At 41.2% G+C, this 20268-nt stretch overlaps 1 protein-coding gene and 1 non-coding gene across 5 annotated transcripts; one reads left to right on the top strand and one right to left on the bottom strand.

Moving 5' to 3' along the window:
• Window positions 1–2055: 2055 nt before the first annotated feature.
• LOC146610305 (vasopressin V2 receptor-like) lies at window positions 2056–19520 on the bottom strand. 4 transcript variants are annotated; one of them, XM_085345229.1, is made up of 7 exons: window positions 19139–19520; window positions 12929–18282; window positions 9660–10039; window positions 6711–6956; window positions 6424–6570; window positions 4659–5214; window positions 2056–3621 (listed from the first exon to the last, which is right to left on the bottom strand). In XM_085345229.1, exons 2-7 carry the CDS (start codon window positions 13089–13091, stop codon window positions 3422–3424), a joined length of 1692 nt encoding a protein of 563 aa, XP_085201355.1. In that variant the 5' UTR covers window positions 13092–18282; window positions 19139–19520; the 3' UTR covers window positions 2056–3421. The 4 variants fall into 4 exon arrangements, with proteins under 4 accessions (XP_085201355.1, XP_085201358.1, XP_085201357.1 ...); XM_085345232.1 differs by having other exon boundaries at window positions 9660–13027; window positions 18213–18282; XM_085345231.1 differs by having other exon boundaries at window positions 18213–18282.
• Window positions 8087–8158, top strand: trnac-gca (transfer RNA cysteine (anticodon GCA)). Its single transcript has one exon. It is a non-coding gene; the product is annotated as a tRNA-Cys (tRNA).
• Window positions 19521–20268: the final 748 nt, after the last annotated feature.

Raw genomic sequence — 20268 nt, 5'->3', positions numbered from 1 at the left:
AAAATATTTGTAGATGCCATTTTATCAGACACCATGCACATGCCTGTTTGTACTATTAAGAAAGCAATGTTGCAGGTGAGGTGTGCGCACAACCGTGCCCAAAGTAATGAAAACAAGATGGCTGAAAGCGATAAAAAAAAGCTAACCTTGATCCCTCTGGCTCTCGGAGAAAGAACGTCTTTTAAATCAGTAAACACTTACAGACTAAGGAATCATAATTGCTGCCAATAGAATAAAAGTGTGGCTATATTTAGCAAACAAAGAAAAAATGCCCTTGGAAAAAGCCGCATTTAACTGCCCCCTTCTCTGTAAGCTGAAACAGTAAATGCAGATAAATTTTATGTGGAAAACAAAACAAACTCCACCAAATAGTTTACCATCTGTTTTAAGGCTAAGAGCATATAAACATCCTCTTGGTGTTAAAACATTTAAGATAGAGAAAAAGAGCAAAATGAAACCCTTTTGTGAGAAGACAAGATAAATTGGGGAGCCTGTTTCTCTTGCTTCCTCTGATAATAAAGTATGATGCTCTTTCCTAACGCAGACACAGGAGTCGATCTGGGCCAGTTGGGCCACCTGGTGTCTTGGAATGAGCCTCGGCCATCATTAGGTCTGCAGAGGGGTCTTGGGTTAAGCAATGCAGACGCATTGCTCAGTATGGTAAAAGTCCTGGCTCCAGGTCTGATTTATACCGGCTGTGGTGAAGGCTGGGGGTCTCAGTCATTCTTCAGAGCCACTGGTTGCACTCCTTGGCTGAATTTAAATTGATTTGAAGACGGAACTTGCCCTGTTTTCCTGCCCTTGTGACAGGCTCCCTGAGGGATAATTTATTTCTTTTATACCCCATTGCAGCCACACGGCTGGAAGGAAGTGCTGCCCTAACTGTAATGAAGAAGTGACCTTGAGTTTAGCCGTCACCCATGCTTCTGCATGGAAACCGTGAGCATTAGGGCATTCAGCATAAATATACACACACACACACTGCAAGATTATAAAAACAGCAGTGACCTACCAGTTAGACCATCTATCATATGCTCTGACAAGAGAGAGATGGTGGTGGCTGTTTCAGTGAAAAATAGGAAATGCCAAGTCTTTTATAGGACTACTCAGGAAACTAAACTGACTCTATAGGAAATTCTGTCTGATGATGGGTCTATTTTTAGGGGATATTTAAAGGTGTTCGTGCTATCTGCTTCTCAGTCAGTTGAAGTGCATTTATTATTTAGCCGTTTTAATGCTCACTAATGGCTGTACAGAAAGCACAATGCACAGCTGAGGAGTGTTCGGCCTCTCCCATCAATCTGAAAGGCTGGATGAAACTGAGGTTTGGCTCTTTGCGTGGAGAAGAATCATCCTCTGACCTCTCAACTTCCTGCTTGGGAGAGAGAAAAATACATGAACACCCTGAAGGTTTGGGAGAAGTTCATCTATTTCCTGATATAACAAAGTGAGACACGGGACATTGTTGCTGCAGAGTTTCATTTGGCTGATAATCAAAGCAGAGGCCTGTGTCTGGGGAACAAGTTTGCAGTGGCGTGCTGTAAACCCAAACACCACGGCCACGCAGAGGAAAAGGTGAGGCTTCTCCTTCGACCCAGACAAGTACTCTTGAGATACCTTGAAAGCATGCCGGTATTGTCCTGCAGACTCGAACAACACTGTTCTCTCACGAAAAAGAAAGATGCACCAAAGTGTCTCACTGTGAGTGCACATCATTAAAAAAAAAAGATTATTTTCAACAGCATCTAATGGATAGACTGATCAAATACACACAATGTTATCACATTTCCTGTATGTACAGTAGCTTATATAATTATGCTATTGTAAAAACATACCATTAGAATATTTAAGTGTGTCATGCAGCTGAGGGCCATAATACTTTACTCTGTGCACAGAATAAAATGCAATATTATAAAAACTGTACCTGGAAGGCAGAAACAGGGAATAATATACATATATACTATCTAAGTATACATTAAATATATATATATTTGTGTGTACATTTTCATTTACACAACAATAAATAAATAAAGAGATTAAAGAACACATGGCTCATGGTGTGATATAACATATCCTATGATCCCTGCTCTGGAGGTATGCTCTGTCTAAAAATAACTTGGCTGACATCATTTACCGATTAATCCAGTGAGGGAGGCCCCCTCTAAAAATGTCTACTGACATTACAGGCACTTGGTTTGGACTTGGAGTATTTGCAATATTCATGTGAAGTGTTTTCTTAAATAGTAATTGTTTCTAGATGTACGCTAACGTGTAGGTTGGAATATGTCTACTGATAAGACTTTAAAGTCGAGCTTTTAAAAAACAATCTTTGGTTTGACACCGCCTTGTTTTCTTTCTTCCTTCTTTTTTAACTACACTGTACCTCAGACCATTGCAACATTCAGCTTTTATCTAGCACAAAATGTAACATTCTCTTCAATAAATATACTTTACAACGTTGATCACGATACACGGAATGCTGATAAATACTTCTCATGAGTTTCTTCTGTGCTGTGTTCTCGTTTCATACTTTCCGAAAAGCATGACGGGAAGGTTATTTTATGTGCCTCATATGGCGTGTTTGTATAAAATACAGTCACATAATTGTGTCCCAGTTGAGCAAGGAAAACCAGGTTTATTTTTTTGTGCGGTGCTTTCCTTCTGCTGCACCGTCCTCAGGAGTGAATCTCAAGCCCATCTTGCTAACAAATCACTATTGTTGGAACCTGGAAGTGAATTCTTTCTTTGCCTCAAGCATCCTTCTCTAATCCTTTCTTTCTTTCTGTGGAATAACAAAGTTTGATCACGTTATTAGATTTCAACTACAGTCCTCCTGGGACCACTGCTGTAACATCCATGAAATCCCCTGTCTGTTCTCCTGCAGTCTTATTCTCGTGTACTGTCTGCATGTGCTTCTTTTCTCTTCCTTCCAGCTTGGTTTTCTCTGCACCCATAGTTTTGTCTGCTGCTTTATACATTAGGCGTGCCATTAATGTAGCAATCCACCCCTTGCATTCCTGCTGCTCTACTGTATCCGAGCAGAGTAAGAGACTGTCCACAGTTCTGTTCAACAGCTACTGAGGTGAAAATGTTCTCACCTTCCAGTCCATTTCACCCCACAGATCCACCGAAACACTGTGTTATGAATGGTGCTGACATCTTCAGTGACAGCCGTCCTTACTGCTGGGGCGAGTAAGACAGGTGATTACAAATAGAAGTCCTGGTGAGAAGACAGCTGTCCTTTGATGCTGAAAACATCTGGTGGAGGTCGTCACAGTGCGTTCTCAGGCTGCGGCGCTGGAGGCGGTGACATCAGCAGAGTTGTGTGCAAAAGTACGTCCTTGCAGTGGGCGCGTGTGCACCCATGCATGCCTTTCGAGCATGTCTCTGTGTGTCTCGCTCTCCAGCTCATCAGTCTTTGTCAGTACAGGCTGTCCTTGGTGGTGGAGGTGTGTGTGGTGGTAGAGTCGTCAGGCAGGGAGCCCCGTCGTCCAGATCTTGACCCACAGTGGAGCAGATTTTGCAGCTCTCTTGACACGCTGCTGGAGAAAGCCGTGTAGATCCATGGGTTGGTGCACGAGTTCAGACTGGCCAGCAGCATCAGGATAGTGAAGGCCACTCCTGCAGAGGACACACACCGCCAAAAAGACAAGTCCAAAAATACATTTTCAAATGTACAACCTTTACGTTGGAAGGAAACATTCCTCTTAAAATGAGGACAAACTAAGGACAAATCACAGTGCAAGTCACATTAGTCTCTCACCCCTTAGGAAACAAACATAAAAATGTGCAAATATTTAGCAGCAGAGCACTGTGCATTATTTTGTTTTTATTCTACTTCAAGAATTTGATTATAAATATCCCAGGGGAACAACTCCACACATACTTCCTCCTTCATATTTTTCATTTCTAATAGCAAGTCTATTGTGCATTAGGCAAAACACACTGAGAGCAGCTGAGAACAATGAATGAGACCGTTCTGATTTTAGAATAAAGCTGACAATAATCAGCTGAGTGTGGGGCTGTCTGCCAATCGGGGCTTTTATTTCATGAGAGTATGCTAATCATGCTTGTAGCTGCATGTGAGTACACTTTGTGTATGCATCTGTGCTCGTGTGTGTGCGTTTGTATTTGCGCTTCTTCCATGTGTTGCTTATGATTTTAACTATGCATGCCAGCTGCTGGCACCGATCATTGTTGATGAAATGTCAGCATCTGGCTCTGTTTCAGACTCTACGGGGGACATAAACAGGTTATTTACTGGCCTCTGGTGTTTGTCTTTAGTTTCAGCTCAGGAAAAAACAAACTTGTTTGTGACCTTGTATTATATTCTCTGTTGAGAGCTGGAGCTTGTACTTAGAATAATGAGTTAGATAGCCTAATATTTGGACCCACCAAGATGCTCAAAAGCATTGATTGGAGTTTTCTGTTAAAAATAGGAGCTTTTCAATTAGCTTTATGCTCTCTAAAGTGCAAAACAGGTAAATTAGCTCCATTAGGGCGATTAAATAGATTACATGAGCTAAGGAGAATCAATCCATCTGGGGTAAACAACATAAATGATTCACCTGACCACACAGATGTTGCTTTCATTTCTTTTATGGGGTAGATTGGAAACATAAGTGGATGTTGCATCCATTAAGATGTTTATGACTAACCTTGGTCTGGAGGGTCTGGATCCCAGGCTGCCCACAGCTGGACAATGAAGAAAGGTGACCAGCAGATAGTATACACCAGCACAATGACCAGGGTCATCCTCACCGTCTTTGACATGGCTTTAGTGATACTTGGAGGTGGGGTGGCGGGGCGGTGAGGGGGAGCATAATCAAGGGAGCAGCGGGGAGAGTTGGTGTAGGGCTCCTGGCAATCTGAGCCGTTCACTGTTTGCTGATGCGCTGTTGTTCTTGTTGTTGTCACATGTTCCCCGTGGCAACTGTTACACTGAATATCAGGTGGTACATAGTCATAACATTCTCCCACTTGGCTGTTGGGTGTGTTATTGTGGGGGTTGTTATTTGCAACCTTTAAGAGTTGTCCTCCTCTTCCGTCCCAGCCTCCTCCTCCAGACGCCCGTCTCCCCCTCTCTCTGGATCGCTCGTCCTCCTTCCTAAAGCTGTGAAAGCGGAAGAGGATTTCGTTTTTCTTCATCTCAGCCATCACCATCCTCTCTGACTTCAGGTAGATGTTGTTGTGAATCTCGCGGAAGATTCTTATCTGAAATATAAGAACATTTTGAGAAATTACAACAGCTCAGTGAGAGGGAAAACTAGACATGCCATCATTCACGACCTAAAAGGCCCGAGGATTACGTTTTATCATGGGAACGTGGCAAATTCAGATGCTCGTGTTTGCTGCAGACTGTCCTGTTTGCAGTTTAGGTCAACACTGAACGGAAATTTGAAATGTAAAAAAAAGAGAGTATGTGTTGGCCTTAACCATCGGCCATAAACCAGTGTCAGACATTTTTATGTAACATTATTTAACGCCACGATTCCTTCGCTCTGTTACATCAGAATCAGAATACTTTATTGATCCCTGGGGGAAATTATTTTTTGTTACAGTGCTCCATTTTAAACCAACATTAAGACAAGACAGACAATACACTAACTAAGAATAGTACAATATATACATATATATACATACATACATACATAAGTCACTTATAAATAAATATTTGGAAAAGAAACATGTGTAGTTGTAGCAGCAAACAGTGTGTTAAGTGGATGCTACCATAAAACTTTATTGCACCAAAATGATTTGTGGTATTCTCCGGAGAAACCAAAACAACGACATGAAATCCATTACTAATAGGCGATTCATCCTTCCAACTATTTTTACTTTGATTCTGAAGGTTTGTTACAACTGAAGCTACACATTAATCCATCTTTCCATTCAGTTTATGGGATTTAATCGGGCGAGACACTTGAAACTTTCCAAATTACCTCCTTCAGCAGAAATAACATCATTCTCTCTTCCAGAAACGTTCTAAATATCCCTCTGGATTTGAAATCTGATATTCAAAATAGTGGGAAAAAGGTCCAGAATTCTATGTTTGGCACAGATCTGGTACATTCCTCTCCCTGGCAGGACGTTTTCAGACTGGGCAGGCATCTCGGCAGTAGACCTCCAAGTGCTGTGTTAATTAGGGGAAAAAGCTGGAACCTAGAAATATCTTTCCCTAAATAGATCAGGACTGATGGGAGGCACCCCAGAATGTCATATCTGCCTGGGGATGCGACATAACACCAACCACAGTCTCCACAGGTTATTGAACAATGCGTGCCAAATACACTCTTGAAACCAAAACAGCATTTCATTCATGCCACAAGCCTCATTACTGGATAATGTTGCTCTGAGCATGTAATCCTATAGTCAACATCCTTTGTGGACAGTGCAGAGTTCAGCCAGTACAACTAGAATTACCTGACAGATGGTGATGATGAGGGCGGGCAGGAGGAAGACAGTTACCGTCATCCAGGTGACGTAGGCTTTCAGCCCCCACAGCTCAGCAAAGTGACCCCAGCACTCGAACTCACCGGGAGCCACTTCTGAGCGAGAGAAGATGAACACCTGACAGAAACAACAAGGGAAAAGTGGTCAGCACACCCACAGACACTGATAATCTGCAGTGATCTCTTGAAGCTAAAAATAGACAAACATCTTGAGTTCTCCTGTGGAAATCAAGCTGCCTGTGTGTTCACCCTTCCTACCTGCGGTATGCTGAGGATCAGTGCCAGGCCCCAGGCCACCATGACAGGAGTGTTCCAGCGGGACACTGTGCCCCCTCGGTAGGCCTGCAACGGGCAGCAGATGGCATGGTGCCGGTCTACTGTCATGGCAACTATCATATAGGAGGAAGCAAACATGCCAACAATCTGCAAGTACTTGATGGACCGGCATAGCAAATCCGGCCCTTGAAACCTCTCTGTAATGTCCCATATTAGCTGAGGAAGAACCTGAACACACAGATAAAAAGCAGTTATTTTTAAAATAAGTGTTTCTAATATATTCAGCGTATCAACAAGAAGTGCCTGTGCAGCCCAAACCCAATTTAGCACTTTGTCCGAGACTGTTATCTGAAAACTGCTTGAGCACATCAGTAAGCCACACCATGGCACTTAATGACATGTTCTTTACTATCCATGACAAGGGCACTGGGCAAGCCTGTTTTTTCATTTGTTTGTTTTTACCTCAAAAAACACCAAAGATATGGTCATCTACATACGAAAGAAGTTCTAAAACAAAAAAATCATTTATCCTGTTTGAATGATGTTTATAATTGCATTGCACAGCTGGACTGGGAAAAGCTGATCTTTTATATACATATATATATTTGACTGCCATTTTAAGAAATTTGTGCAGCTGAGTCACCGAGAAGCCAACTGGGTAGGAAAGCAGCAGAGACTTCAGAAAGAAATACAGATGCATTTCATTACTGTGAAAAGCCCTGACAGAGCCCTCACTCACTGCAGTGGGTTTTTTAAAGCATCTGAAAACAGACATTAAAGTACACTATAAGGCAGACAGTTTGTACAGTTATTACAAGTTTGAAAGTCAATATTTGGTATGACCAACTTTATTCTTCAACACAGACTGAGGTCTCTTAGTGAAACTTTCTTGTAAATTCTTTAAGTAGTCTACAGGAATAGTTCTCCAGGCTCCAGGATAGTTTCTCATTGGCTGTTTTTCTACCTACGTATGCACTGACAGTGTGCTTCCATGGCGGTATTGAAAAAAATCTGATGGTACTTTTCTGTGTTCATAATTCCATCAATTATGACAAGATCTCCACAAAAGCTCCGACATGTTGTTCAGATGGCTGCAGACACTCACTGTTGTGCTTCTCTCCTGACCTCCTCCAACAGTACATATTGACATTTTGAACTAAAATTTTAAAATATGGATTTGTCCTTCATTCGTCCTGTTGCCACTGATTTTCGGTTCAGTTCTTGTGTAGTTTGGCACACACCATCCTTTTCTTTCTGTTTCCCTTCCTTAAGAATAATTTCCACTGAGACCATCTCTGATTAGGCTTTGGCAGTATAGTATATGAATCAACTGAAGGGCCAGATGCCTTTATCATTGTGGGGGTATAGCTTAGTGGTAGAGCATTTGATTGCAGCTCAAGAGGTCTCTGGTTCAATTCCAGATACTCCCTGTGGAAGCTTAAAAAGCCTTTCTTAAAAATGGCTTCTTCACAGCCAGCTTTCCACCGAGATCTTTTTAACAAACAGTAAAAGGCTCATTTGAAGGCTCAGATGCACGTGTCGTCTTTGCTGTTTTGTTTTTTCTTATTTCTTAAGGACACAACTTTGAGATGTTGTTCATCTGCTATTGACTGTTTTTATTTTTTTAGGCCTACTGTTTCATCTTTATCTTCCAGACCTAAAATTTTTTTTACGTTTTATTTTAAGTTCATTTATTAAACACTTTTCACGGACAAGCAGCCTGTGAAATGGAGCGAGACAAAGATTTCACATGCGAGAGCAGTTGGGCAGAAGGAGGCAAGAACCTGACTGATTTTAAAATGTAATTCAGCAGGAGCTATAATTATGGTCTCAGTCTTGTTAGCATTTAAAACAAGGTAATTACTAGAGAGCCAGTCAGTATTCTTTCTGAGTTAAGCTGTGGACTCGGGTGGACAACCTATCAAGCTGAATGTCATCAGCATAGAAATGATTAAAAAAAAAATATAATTAAAAAATTGAATAATGGCAGGTAGAGGAAGCATGCAGAAAAAAAAATGGACCCAAAATCCCTTTTTAACCCCACAGGTTAGGGAGGAAATGTTAGAGGTGAACTTGTTTGTTCTAACAGAGAAGTTCCTATCAGAAAAGTAAGAAGTAAATAAGTCTAAAGCACAGCCAAATTCACCAGCCAAAACATGAAGCCTATAAAGCAGGATTTTTATGGTCAATGGTATCAAAGGCTTCACTGAAATCAGGCAAAAATGATTACAGAACAATTCCTCCATCAGAGGCCTTCAACAGCATGGTCTCAGTGGAACGCTACTTTTGAGAGCAAGACTGTAAAGGGTTAAAAATATAAAATTTGCATAGTAAAGATCTGAACTTATTTTCTGCTGTTTTTTCTAATATTTGCTTATAAATAGTCTTTTTTTAAAAAAAAAAATTTTAATTACCACATTCCTTTTAAAAAGGTCAGGTACAAGGACTGGACTGAAATAACTGAAAAAGCCTCCAACGGCCAAAGAAATGCTGGATAACTATTGCTCATGACCACTTTAAAAATTACAGGAAAGTTTGAAGGTCTGGAGGCAAAGTAAAAAAGAAATGCACAGTATTTATATTATAGGTATTTTTGTGGAACAGTGTATACAGCTGTAACAGATCCAGACAGTATATAACTCACAATTACATAGTTTAACACAGTTAAGTGAAAAAGAAATTCCCATGGAAGATAAAAATCAATATTAAGATGAGCAAGTTTTCAGTGTGACAAAAATTGTTAGTAAAGATGAAATATTTAGACTTGAATAAAGACTCAAAAAGAAATAAACATGTTTTACTTATGGCAAAAACAAAACAAAACAGGCGTTTAACAAACTGAGACCATTTTGTAAATGTTTGTTTCATCCACTGCTGTGATCTATGTATATTCATGTTGCTATAATGCCTCAAAGAAACCCCTGTACTGACCTGAAAGAAAGCCACCACCAGGTCAGCCACACACAGGTTGACCATGAATATGTGCATCGGCGCGTTGTGCTTCCTCCGCCTCAGAAGCACCCACAACACAAAGCTGTTCCCCAAGGTGGTAAGAGCCAGCACCACCGCAAGCACTGCAATCTCAGCCCGGGCCAAGCCGATATCCCTCACCCTGGGCTGGGGAAGGGTGCGAGGTGTGCTATTGGAGCCATTCTCGGCAAAGATGCCAAAGAAGGATCCCCCACTGTGAGACGTGTTGAATGAGTTCAGTTCAGAAATAAACGAGGAAGAGAAGTTGTTTCTTCCTGTGGGGCCCAGAGCGGAGAGGCCTAACCTATCCCAGTCCGTTTCCAAACTGATGCTTTCCATTCCTGGAAGACAAACAAAGTGTTAATTTGGGAAAGCCAATAAAATCTATTGTTTATAGTTTGTATAAATGATGCTCTGCACAAACACAGTCTGCAGGAGTCAATCTGCTGCAGGGCTGTATGACTGTCCACTAGTGGATTTTGGCCAAGTCCAGATTATTATCAACAGACAATGAAATTGCACTGAATTATTACATCTGTGCATCTTATTGCATTTCCTGCAGTTGCCTAAAAATGCACTGTTCCTTACAGTATTGCTGAGAATCCAAAGCAAAACACACACAGACTTCTCACATAAGCTGATGCAGATATAAATCACAGGAACTCTTTGTTGTTGGATCATCAGTAACAGTTTCACATCATGTACCACAAATAGCTCCTGTTGGGTAACCTCATCACATTCAACTCAAAGTAATGAGAGCCAGACACTCTGCCAATCATGCAAGTGTAATTATGTCTCAGATTTTAATAATTCTCCTGTCTGTTTGTCCCTCTCCCAAAGCTTCCCATTCGATCTGACGCAAGTCCAGTTTGGTTTATTTTCTTTCTAATTCTTTCTCAAGGTTGATTTGACAGCTTTGCCTCCTATCCCACCACCCTTATTCCTTCACGTCCCCTCTCATAATCATTCTCATCCCATGCTTACCCTTGTACATTCCTGTTTCCCCCTGTTTTTGTTCCCCTCTCTCCAGATTTTCTCTCATGCATCCAGGCGTTCTTTTCTCTTCTCTCTCTCTCCCAATCTAAATTAATTTTACGTTTATTTTTCTTTGCTTATAAATAAATGGCTGAAAAGAACAGAAAGTTGATAGGAATTAGATGACAATTTAAGAAACAGAGTCATGGGATGTAGAGGGCAGCCTTGGTCAAATAAACTGCATGTAGAGTAGCGTCTGAGAAGGGGGGGTGGGCGGTGGTGGAGAGTAGCGATACAGGCGGTGAGGAGAAAGGAGAAAAAAACTGCCCAGAAAAGGTAAAAGAATTGATTTTTGAGGGAGGGCGATTGGATGAGACTAGAGGAGTGGCAAAACATAGCTCCAAGGAGAGATGTGCACTTTTAGTTATTTCGCTGTGAGTGATGATTGACACCGTGTTGATGTAATATTTTGACTAATATGCTGTGGAGTGGTCGTATATCTAAATGTGCCACTGAATGGGTGATAAGTAGTGATGTGCGGATCGATCCTGAAATATCGATTCCTCCGATACCAATCATTTATGTTCTAGAATCGATTCTCACATTAAAATATCGATATTTTAGTAATTTAGAGTAAATTTGTAGTTTATCATTAACAGGAACACAGTGGAAAGAAACTATAACATTCGGATTGCCTACATTCAAAGGAACTACTTCCTCTTCCGCCTTTCATAGTCATGTGCGAAATACGGCTGTATAAATGTCTCGCAGCCCCTTGGCGTGCGCACTCACAACAATGGCTGAGCGTAATTGTGCGGATGTATTTTACCTCCACAAACAGCTGAGCCGTGGTTTGCAATAAATGTGGCAAAAAAAGTGAGGTGTTGTGGCCATACTTGCCAACCTTGAGACCTCAGAATTAGGGAGACATTCAAAGGGGCTGTTTGGGCGGATAAATATATTTTACAGGGTTTATTTATCGGATAAAATACGTTAAATGTCACCGTTATTATTGGCCGGCCCGGAAACAGCGGGGGTGTCCAAATTCAGAGGCTGCTTCCACCTGAGGACCGGCCTTCGCGGTCTAAAGAAAGCCGGGTAGTACGTCACGAGCTCCCTCGGTGGAGTGAAACTCTGCCGTCTGCTCCTTGCTGTCTAAAATATAACCGGACACTGACGTAAACTCTTCTGTTTAATCAGTTTTCTGTTTGACGTTTATTCAGCTGTGTGAAAACCCCGGAGGAACCCTCCCGAGGGAATAATAAAGTTTAATTTAATTTAATCTAATCTAATAACTTTAATCTCAGCCAAACCGATTTACTCACGAACAAATAAAACACTGAAAAAGCCAAACAAGAACATTTTTAAGTTATCAAAGTGACTTGTACATCATGTTTAACCCGAGTGGTGAAAGACCGCGGGGGTTTGAAGACGATGTGTCGGTCGGCTCAGATATTTGAAGTTTACACAGCTACATTCTCACCTGAAAATATGTTAAAAGTTTTTTTGCGACCCAGAAAGAGAAATAAGAGTGATATTAAAACTAAGTCGCTGCCGTCATTGTTGGAAACTGGAATTGGCTCAGCCGCGCTATGAATTCTGCGATATGGTTTTTCAACTTTGTTGTCCGGGTGGAAAATCTGGAGAAAGGTGGGATTCTCCCGGAAAAATCGGGAGGGTTGGCATGTATGGTTGTGGCAACATCACTAACCTTGTCAAACACCTCAGAGTAAATCATATCACAAAATATGACGAGCGTATGTTGAGGCGAACTGAAGAGGAGGAGAGGGACAGGTGCTGCTAGGGTGAGAGTCTCTCACGGAGTCCTTTAGTCCTCCAGGCAGGCAAGGTGTTCAAATAGCACACAACTTTAGTTTTTTTATTTCTATATGATGAACTCTGCATTTTTAAGTGATAAGAAGAAGGTATTCTGATGTCCTGTAATCATTATGACGCTATAATTTGAGATACAATAAATAAAATCCGTTTTGTACAAAGTATCGGTATCGGATCAGTATCGTCGATACCACCCTGAATATTACTTGGTATCGGATCGGAAAGGAAATCAGTGGTATCGCACATCACTAGTGATAAGAGAGCTTCCATTTCTGCCTGATCAGAAGGAAAACGTGAGAATATTGAGCAATTGAATGTGACTATACATAACAAGGTTGTTCTCACTATTACGCTACCACCTAATGACCAGTTAGTAACAGTGGACGCACTCCTGGGTGTGTAAGGACGGCTGAACATACTGTCAAGCTTTACATGCTGGCTTTGCCAGAGGAATGTAATCAGATGAATGCATGACAGGCCTGGCCTGGTTGACTTCTCTTCCCAGCACAAATGTACAGCTGTGGGTGAAAAGAAGAGTATCTCAGTGGGATCATTCCTCAGAAAACAGAAAACTGCTCTCATGATTTGAGTGAATCCCTGCCGCCACACGAGGCAAACACAAGACTGCCATAAATGTCCAAACTAAATCAATCATTTTCTTTTTTTTATTAACATTCCTCTATATTTAAAGGGTTGTATTAGTGGGAAGGTCGGTAGAGGAGAGGATCAGACGTAGCAATAACAGTTGTTTTTTTCATCTTTGTTAATTAAGGGTGTAGACAACAGGGCCCTTTTTCTCTGGGCTTCTTTTTGTTGGTTCTGAGGAGCCTTGTGCCCCTCTCTGTAATTACAGTATAATTCATGAGAAGGTTCTTTGTGCGGCTGCACCCCCAACCTAATTTCATTATATATATATTTCCATGTGATTCGTTTTTGATGTTCAGTCTGTTTTCAAGTATGCCTCGGTGCAGATAAGGTGCAATGGAGTTGTTACAATACCTGGAGTAAAGCTTAATTAAAGCTTTACTCCAGGTACTCAAGAAAGTCAAATAAAAGCATTGAAAACTGCTAAGCAGGAGCAGCTGTTAAGGTCCATCTGTCTGTAGATGACCACTGATGAGTACGTGCTGCATTTCTTTCTTCATAGCAGATTTTTATCTTCAAATTTATGACATTGTTCTGAGAAAATCTGAATCCCTTGTTTACCTAAACTCCCGGATAAGAAAATATGCTGAATGCTCATTTGCATTGCATGTGTATCCAAGAAATCTCAGTGAACTGTCTTCCGATTGCTCAAGCTCATCTACAGGAGACCCATGCATAGCCTGAAACCTGTGCCAGGAGTGCTCTCTGTCATATCATGAAATTTCTCAAACTGAAGCTGCACGATGAAGGTAAATAATGTCTGCAGAACATTGCTGGGTGCAGTTTAATATATTCCAAGCAGACCCCATTATTTCCATCTGTCTGACTGACTTAACACAAGTACAAATTATTCTTTGTGTGCTTGATAGACTGTAGACAGTACTTCTAGTAAAGTATGCTTTCTCTCTGATTGATGGAGTCTATCCCTCCCTTGCTTTGCTCTCCAGAGGCAAAGCAGAATGCAACCATCCATTTTCATAACCTCTCCGTGCTGTACTGCTGTCATAGGCACGGGGTTCATGCTCACAGAGCCTCAGGGAAGAAAGGAACATGTAGTTAAAGTGCACAAAAACCATTATAGATAGCATCCACTCACATCTTTCAACATCCGTGTCATCATTTCCAATTGTTCACACGTGTTTTGGTCATTCCCTTTCACAAACTACGATATGTTCAACATATGCCAAGATCCAAATACCAGATGTTTGAGACAAAGTATTTTTAAACCATTCTGAGGTGTGTTAAGGAACGAATGTCGTATAAAACCATGTTTTGATGTCAGTATTACAGTGTGTGACAAAATGCTTTTAAAGGAAGTTGAAAAAAAGGGTGCTATTATCCTTTAAGGCAAGACTTCACCCATTAGACACTCTGAAGGAGGTGCTTGTGCACTTGGTGGTTTAATCCAAACATAATGAAAAAGCCATCACCTCTCTGCCTGTCTTGTCAGCCCCTGGATTAAATGGTAAATGGCCTGCATTTGTATAGCGCTTTTCTAGTCCCTAAGGACCCCAAAGCGCTTTACACTACATTCAGTCATTCACCCATTCACACACACATTCACACACTGGCGATGGCAAGCTACATTGTAGCCACAGCTGCCCTGGGGCGCACTGACAGAGGCGAGGCTGCCGGACACTGGCGCCACCGGGCCCTCTGACCACCACCAGTGGATTAGTTTCCTTTGACCAAGTTGACCGAGTCTGATTAATGAGGACCTCTTTGTTCTCATTACCAGCCGCCCAGACGATCTGTGGCTAATTTCTCCTTCTACTCAGTCTTCCTTCTCTTCTACTTTTTCCATCCGTTACCTGTTATTTTCGCTACACTTTCATCCACCCACTCCATTTCTCTGATTCTGATTCCCTCCTAACCATTCCACCACCTGTGATCACAGACAAAAGAGGAAGCCGCTTCTCCTGCAGAGGAAACTGGCTGTGACATGTTTTTTTGTTTTTGCTTCATTTTAATCACCGTCCCCATTAATTGACTTTGGCAGCAGGAAACAGGATTAAAAAGGTCTGGCCCAATCTGAATTCAAGTCAACTGAAACTAATAAAGCAAGCATTAGATGACAGCGTGTTATATATTTACCTTTGGTTTTCCGCTGTTTTTCCTCAATGTGATTCATGCACGACACAAATGAATCATGTGGGGTCACAGACCGGGCTGCGTGGCATTTCATCTGCATGATAAGGCAGCCACGGCCACGTTTTTCTCTTTAAGCCCCACAAATCTGTAAATTAGATCCCCGCTTGCACCCTCGCTGCGGCATTGATTCACCTCCTGAATGAGTCGGGTCAATGACAGCTAGATAGTTTGTGTATATTTATGCATTTCAGTTTGTGGAGGAACCTGCTGTACTCATTAAAAATCACATTCACGGTTCTCTATTTGAGTACATGCCACTCAGGTTCGCTCTCCAGCTGCAGCTCATATGAGCAATAATACAAATTATTCTTTGTGTGCTTGATAGACTGTAGACAGTACTTCTAGTAAAGTATGATTTCTCTCTGATTGATGATGGAGTCTATCCCTCCCTTGCTTTGCTCTCCAGAGGCAAAGCAGAATGCAACCATCCATTTTCATAACCTCTCCGTGCTGTACTGCTGTCATAGGCACGGGGTTCATGCTCACAGAGCCTCAGGGAAGAAAGGAACATGTAGTTAAAGTGCACAAAAACCATTATAGATAGCATCCACTCACATCTTTCAACATCCGTGTCATCATTTCCAATTGTTCACACGTGTTTTGGTCATTCCCTTTCACAAACTACGATATGTTCAACATATGCCAAGATCCAAATACCAGATGTTTGAGACAAAGTATTTTTAAACCATTCTGAGGTGTGTTAAGGAACGAATGTCGTATAAAACCATGTTTTGATGTCAGTATTACAGTGTGTGACAAAATGCTTTTAAAGGAAGTTGAAAAAAAGGGTGCTATTATCCTTTAAGGCAAGACTTCACCCATTAGACACTCTGAAGGAGGTGCTTGTGCACTTGGTGGTTTAATCCAAACATAATGAAAAAGCCATCACCTCTCTGCCTGTCTTGTCAGCCCCTGGATTAAATGGTAAATGGCCTGCATTTGTATAGCGCTTTTCTAGTCCCTAAGGACCCCAAAGCGCTTTACACTACATTCAGTCATCCACCCATTCACACACACATTCACACACTGGCGATGGCAAGCTACATTGTAGCCACAGCTGCCCTGGGGCGCACTGACAGAGGCGAGGCTGCCGGACACTGGCGCCACCGGGCCCTCTGACCACCACCAGTGGATTAGTTTCCTTTGACCAAGTTGACCGAGTCTGATTAATGAGGACCTCTTTGTTCTCATTACCAGCCGCCCAGACGATCTGTGGCTAATTTCTCCTTTTACTCAGTCTTCCTTCTCTTCTACTTTTTCCATCCGTTACCTGTTATTTTCACTACACTTTCATCCACCCACTCCATTTCTCTGATTCTGATTCCCTCCTAACCATTCCACCACCTGTGATCACAGACAAAAGAGGAAGCCGCTTCTCCTGCAGAGGAAACTGGCTGTGACATGTTTTTTTGTTTTTGCTTCATTTTAATCACCGTCCCCATTAATTGACTTTGGCAGCAGGAAACAGGATTAAAAAGGTCTGGCCCAATCTGAATTCAAGTCAACTGAAACTAATAAAGCAAGCATTAGATGACAGCGTGTTATATATTTACCTTTGGTTTTCCACTGTTTTTCCTCAATGTGATTCATGCACGACACAAATGAATCATGTGGGGTCACAGACCGGGCTGCGTGGCATTTCATCTGCATGATAAGGCAGCCACGGCCACGTTTTTCTCTTTAAGCCCCACAAATCTGTAAATTAGATCCCCGCTTGCACCCTCGCTGCGGCATTGATTCACCTCCTGAATGAGTCGGGTCAATGACAGCTAGATAGTTTGTGTATATTTATGCATTTCAGTTTGTGGAGGAACCTGCTGTACTCATTAAAAATCACATTCACGGTTCTCTATTTGAGTACATGTCACTCAGGTTCGCTCTCCAGCTGCAGCTCATATGAGCAATAATACAAATTATTCTTTTACTGTCTTCAACCCCAAACAGCCAAATAAATGATAATTATGCAGGGCCACACCTCATTATACACAGCGATTCAGTCATTGCTTAGATTACAGTCATATTGTATCAGATCAGATCAGATCAGGTCAGGTCAGTAGACAGAACTCATGCAGAAGGTCCAAGTCCTCTTATCGTTACTGATAAACCCCGTTCATTAGACCACTGGCTGTTTTTCTTGTTATGTATCATTAACTAGCACACCACCAACAAGTGAACCATTCAAAATGGGACCTTTTTTCACATCACATATAGCTGATAAAATATTCAGAGTATTCCCCCCAAAGATTGGAAAGTGGGCTGCAGTGTTACCACATCAGCTAAAACAGGCCTGGAGTTGATTTGGTCAGAGCTGCAGCACATGATGAAATGAACGCAAGTAAATGATTCCCTGTTAGAGACCAAAGTAAATTGACTGTTAAAATAACCGTGATGATGATTTTTTCCTGATGGAGGCTGCAATCAAGGAAGTTATTATTCCTCCATAATAGTTTGTGTGAGGGAGAAAAAAGAAGAAAACTTTGCGATTTATGGTGGAAAAAACCTTTTTCAATGACTTTGGTTGAGACAAAGAGCTTCCACAAAAAACACGTCTGCCAAAAAGCATTATTTGATTTAACTGACAGACAAGAAAGTTTGGCTTTTGTTGTTGTTGTTCATTTTTAAGTATGGGATCTGTTTTTGATTTAACTTAAACACAATTTTTGATTATTTCTTCACTGTTAGGAGGAAATTTACCATTGTGATAATAAGTTGTGTCAGACAATAAATCAATGACACTTGAATATACAGACGCATGCATGCCGTCCACTCACAGCCTGGGAAAACAAATCTTTTGTTTGTCTAAAGCCCTTTGAGTTTCCTTTAAAAAAAAACATGCGCAGGGCACGCACGTGTGCAAAAAACACTCACACAAAGAAGAGCAACCCAGTGTGAGAAGTCGTCTCTTACCTTGTTGTCAGTGCATGGTAAGCATTCTCACGCGTGTCCTTTTCTGTTGGCTTTGCTCTTGTCTTTGCGACTGTGGGACAGAGCATTAAAAGCCATCACTGTTACAGCTCATTTACGTTACAGGCAACAACAGATAACATTAACATCGTGACAGTTCCCCCGAGCTTCTGTAATCTGTGGAAAAACAGGACCACATCCATTTTCAATTAAGCTCTGCAATGACTTACATCTAATCAAGCACAATAACATACATGCTTTATGTTAAGAGAAATGACATCCTGAAAGTAGCTCTGGGAAACAATTAGGTTAGAATGATTTATTCACATTTTTTATTTCTGTTATTTAGAAAATTAGCCTAATTTAATTGCGGCGTTCCATCATTTGGAACAATTTTGTTTAATCAACCCAATAATTTACTACTTTGATTTACAGTCACCAGAGCACTTTTTCAAACAGTCGTACTGTTTCCAAAATATAAGATGTGTGTTTTGTTCCTTTTCTTGTTAAATAAAATATGTAAAATAAATATAATAAAATATATTTTCACTGTCTACAAACATGAAAGTAATATTATTAGATTATTGTATTATTATTATTATTAATGAGGAAACATGATTCTAAATACAAATATAAAAGAAACTGATAAAGCTCAGCCTGTTTATTAAAATTCTGCACACTGGGCTTTGATGGCATACTTGAGTTTTGAGCATAAATGAGATACTGTAGCCACACAAAGGCATGACCTCGATTGGGTTGTAAACAAATTGGAGGAATACAATGAGATTAAATTTAAGGCCCTGCTGGAAAGTTTTTCAGACAATGTTGAATAATGATTTAAATAATTTAAATAATTGTACATTTAACATAATAAGTATATGTTTAGCCATCAAATCCAGCAGTCATTATGGACTCAATAAGGTACTTACTTGTTCTACTTCAGTGGTGCATTTCTTTTATATGTCGCTTAATTTTACCCAAATTAATTCTTCTCAATCCATGTCTCTCCTTTTAGCCTCAGCTGAATCCTGAATGAATTAGGCAGCACAGGAATAAAAATCACTCTTCATCAGAGTCAGGTGTTGGTCAGTGTTAACAAAAAGTTCTTTAGGGAGCTCTTTGTTAGTCCTTTGCCTGCTGAGTGTACTCTCCTTGAGGTGTTGTAGTTCATTTGTAGTTCATTTTATTAAAGTAATCCATTTGATAGCCATGCGTGCCCTGGGTCCATTTGCGTCAGGTTATGCTTTTGCAATCTGCTGTGCCTTCACTAGCAGAAATGAATTTGATCTCCGTCCGTTCCTACCTCCCCCCTCTTCCCTCCACAGCTATCTCCTCCTCCTCCTAGGTCAACCAGCTTGTCCGCCAGGACTGAGGGTGGAGCCTGCAACCAGGAGTGGTGCAAGAGAGAGGGAGCGCGAGGGAGAGAGAGAGAGAGAGGGGAAGGGACCTGTTTTGTCATCCATAGCATTGCACTGAAGTATGGTGTCCACTCAATCACTGTGAGTCACTGGCAGACACAACCATCAGTCTTTACGTGCAGAATTCCTTTATATAATATTACAAGTAAGCAGTCCAGAACAGATACCTGCTGATATTATAAAAGAGAATATTCAGCTGTTAATTATAGCTCTAAATCCAGCTTCCCAGACACCCTCAGCTCCATTTCCTTCCCAACCCAACAGTTGAGCCATGTCAAGAGTCCCCACATGTCAGCTGAGGCTCAGACGAACCGCCCACTCTCACATTTGCTCTGTCCGGTCTCACAACAATACTGCCGTCAAAACATAAATCATAGCAAACAACACAATGTGCTAGAGACATATTTGAATTCCCAAAGAGAAAAAACTAAGCGCTGAAATAGCCAAATGTTATAGTTTCCTAGAAAATGTTATTATGAATCGGCAGAACATCTGCCTGCAGAGATGGAGACGCACTTCCTTCGACAGTGTAGAAGAAATTGTAGAAATTCAAAGGAGCTTAATCACCTGAAGTCGCAAATGCTCTCAGGGCAAGGAGGCAAAACATATCGTGGGGCCCAAGATTTATATTAATATCCAAC

The sequence above is a fragment of the Diplotaxodon limnothrissa genome, linkage group LG20 (assembly GCF_057381915.1).
Source record: "Diplotaxodon limnothrissa isolate DT_005_m linkage group LG20, D_limnothrissa_male_GT1.1, whole genome shotgun sequence".
NCBI classification, from domain to species: Eukaryota; Metazoa; Chordata; class Actinopteri; order Cichliformes; family Cichlidae; genus Diplotaxodon; species Diplotaxodon limnothrissa.
This window is presented reverse-complemented; position numbering and strand designations above follow the sequence as displayed.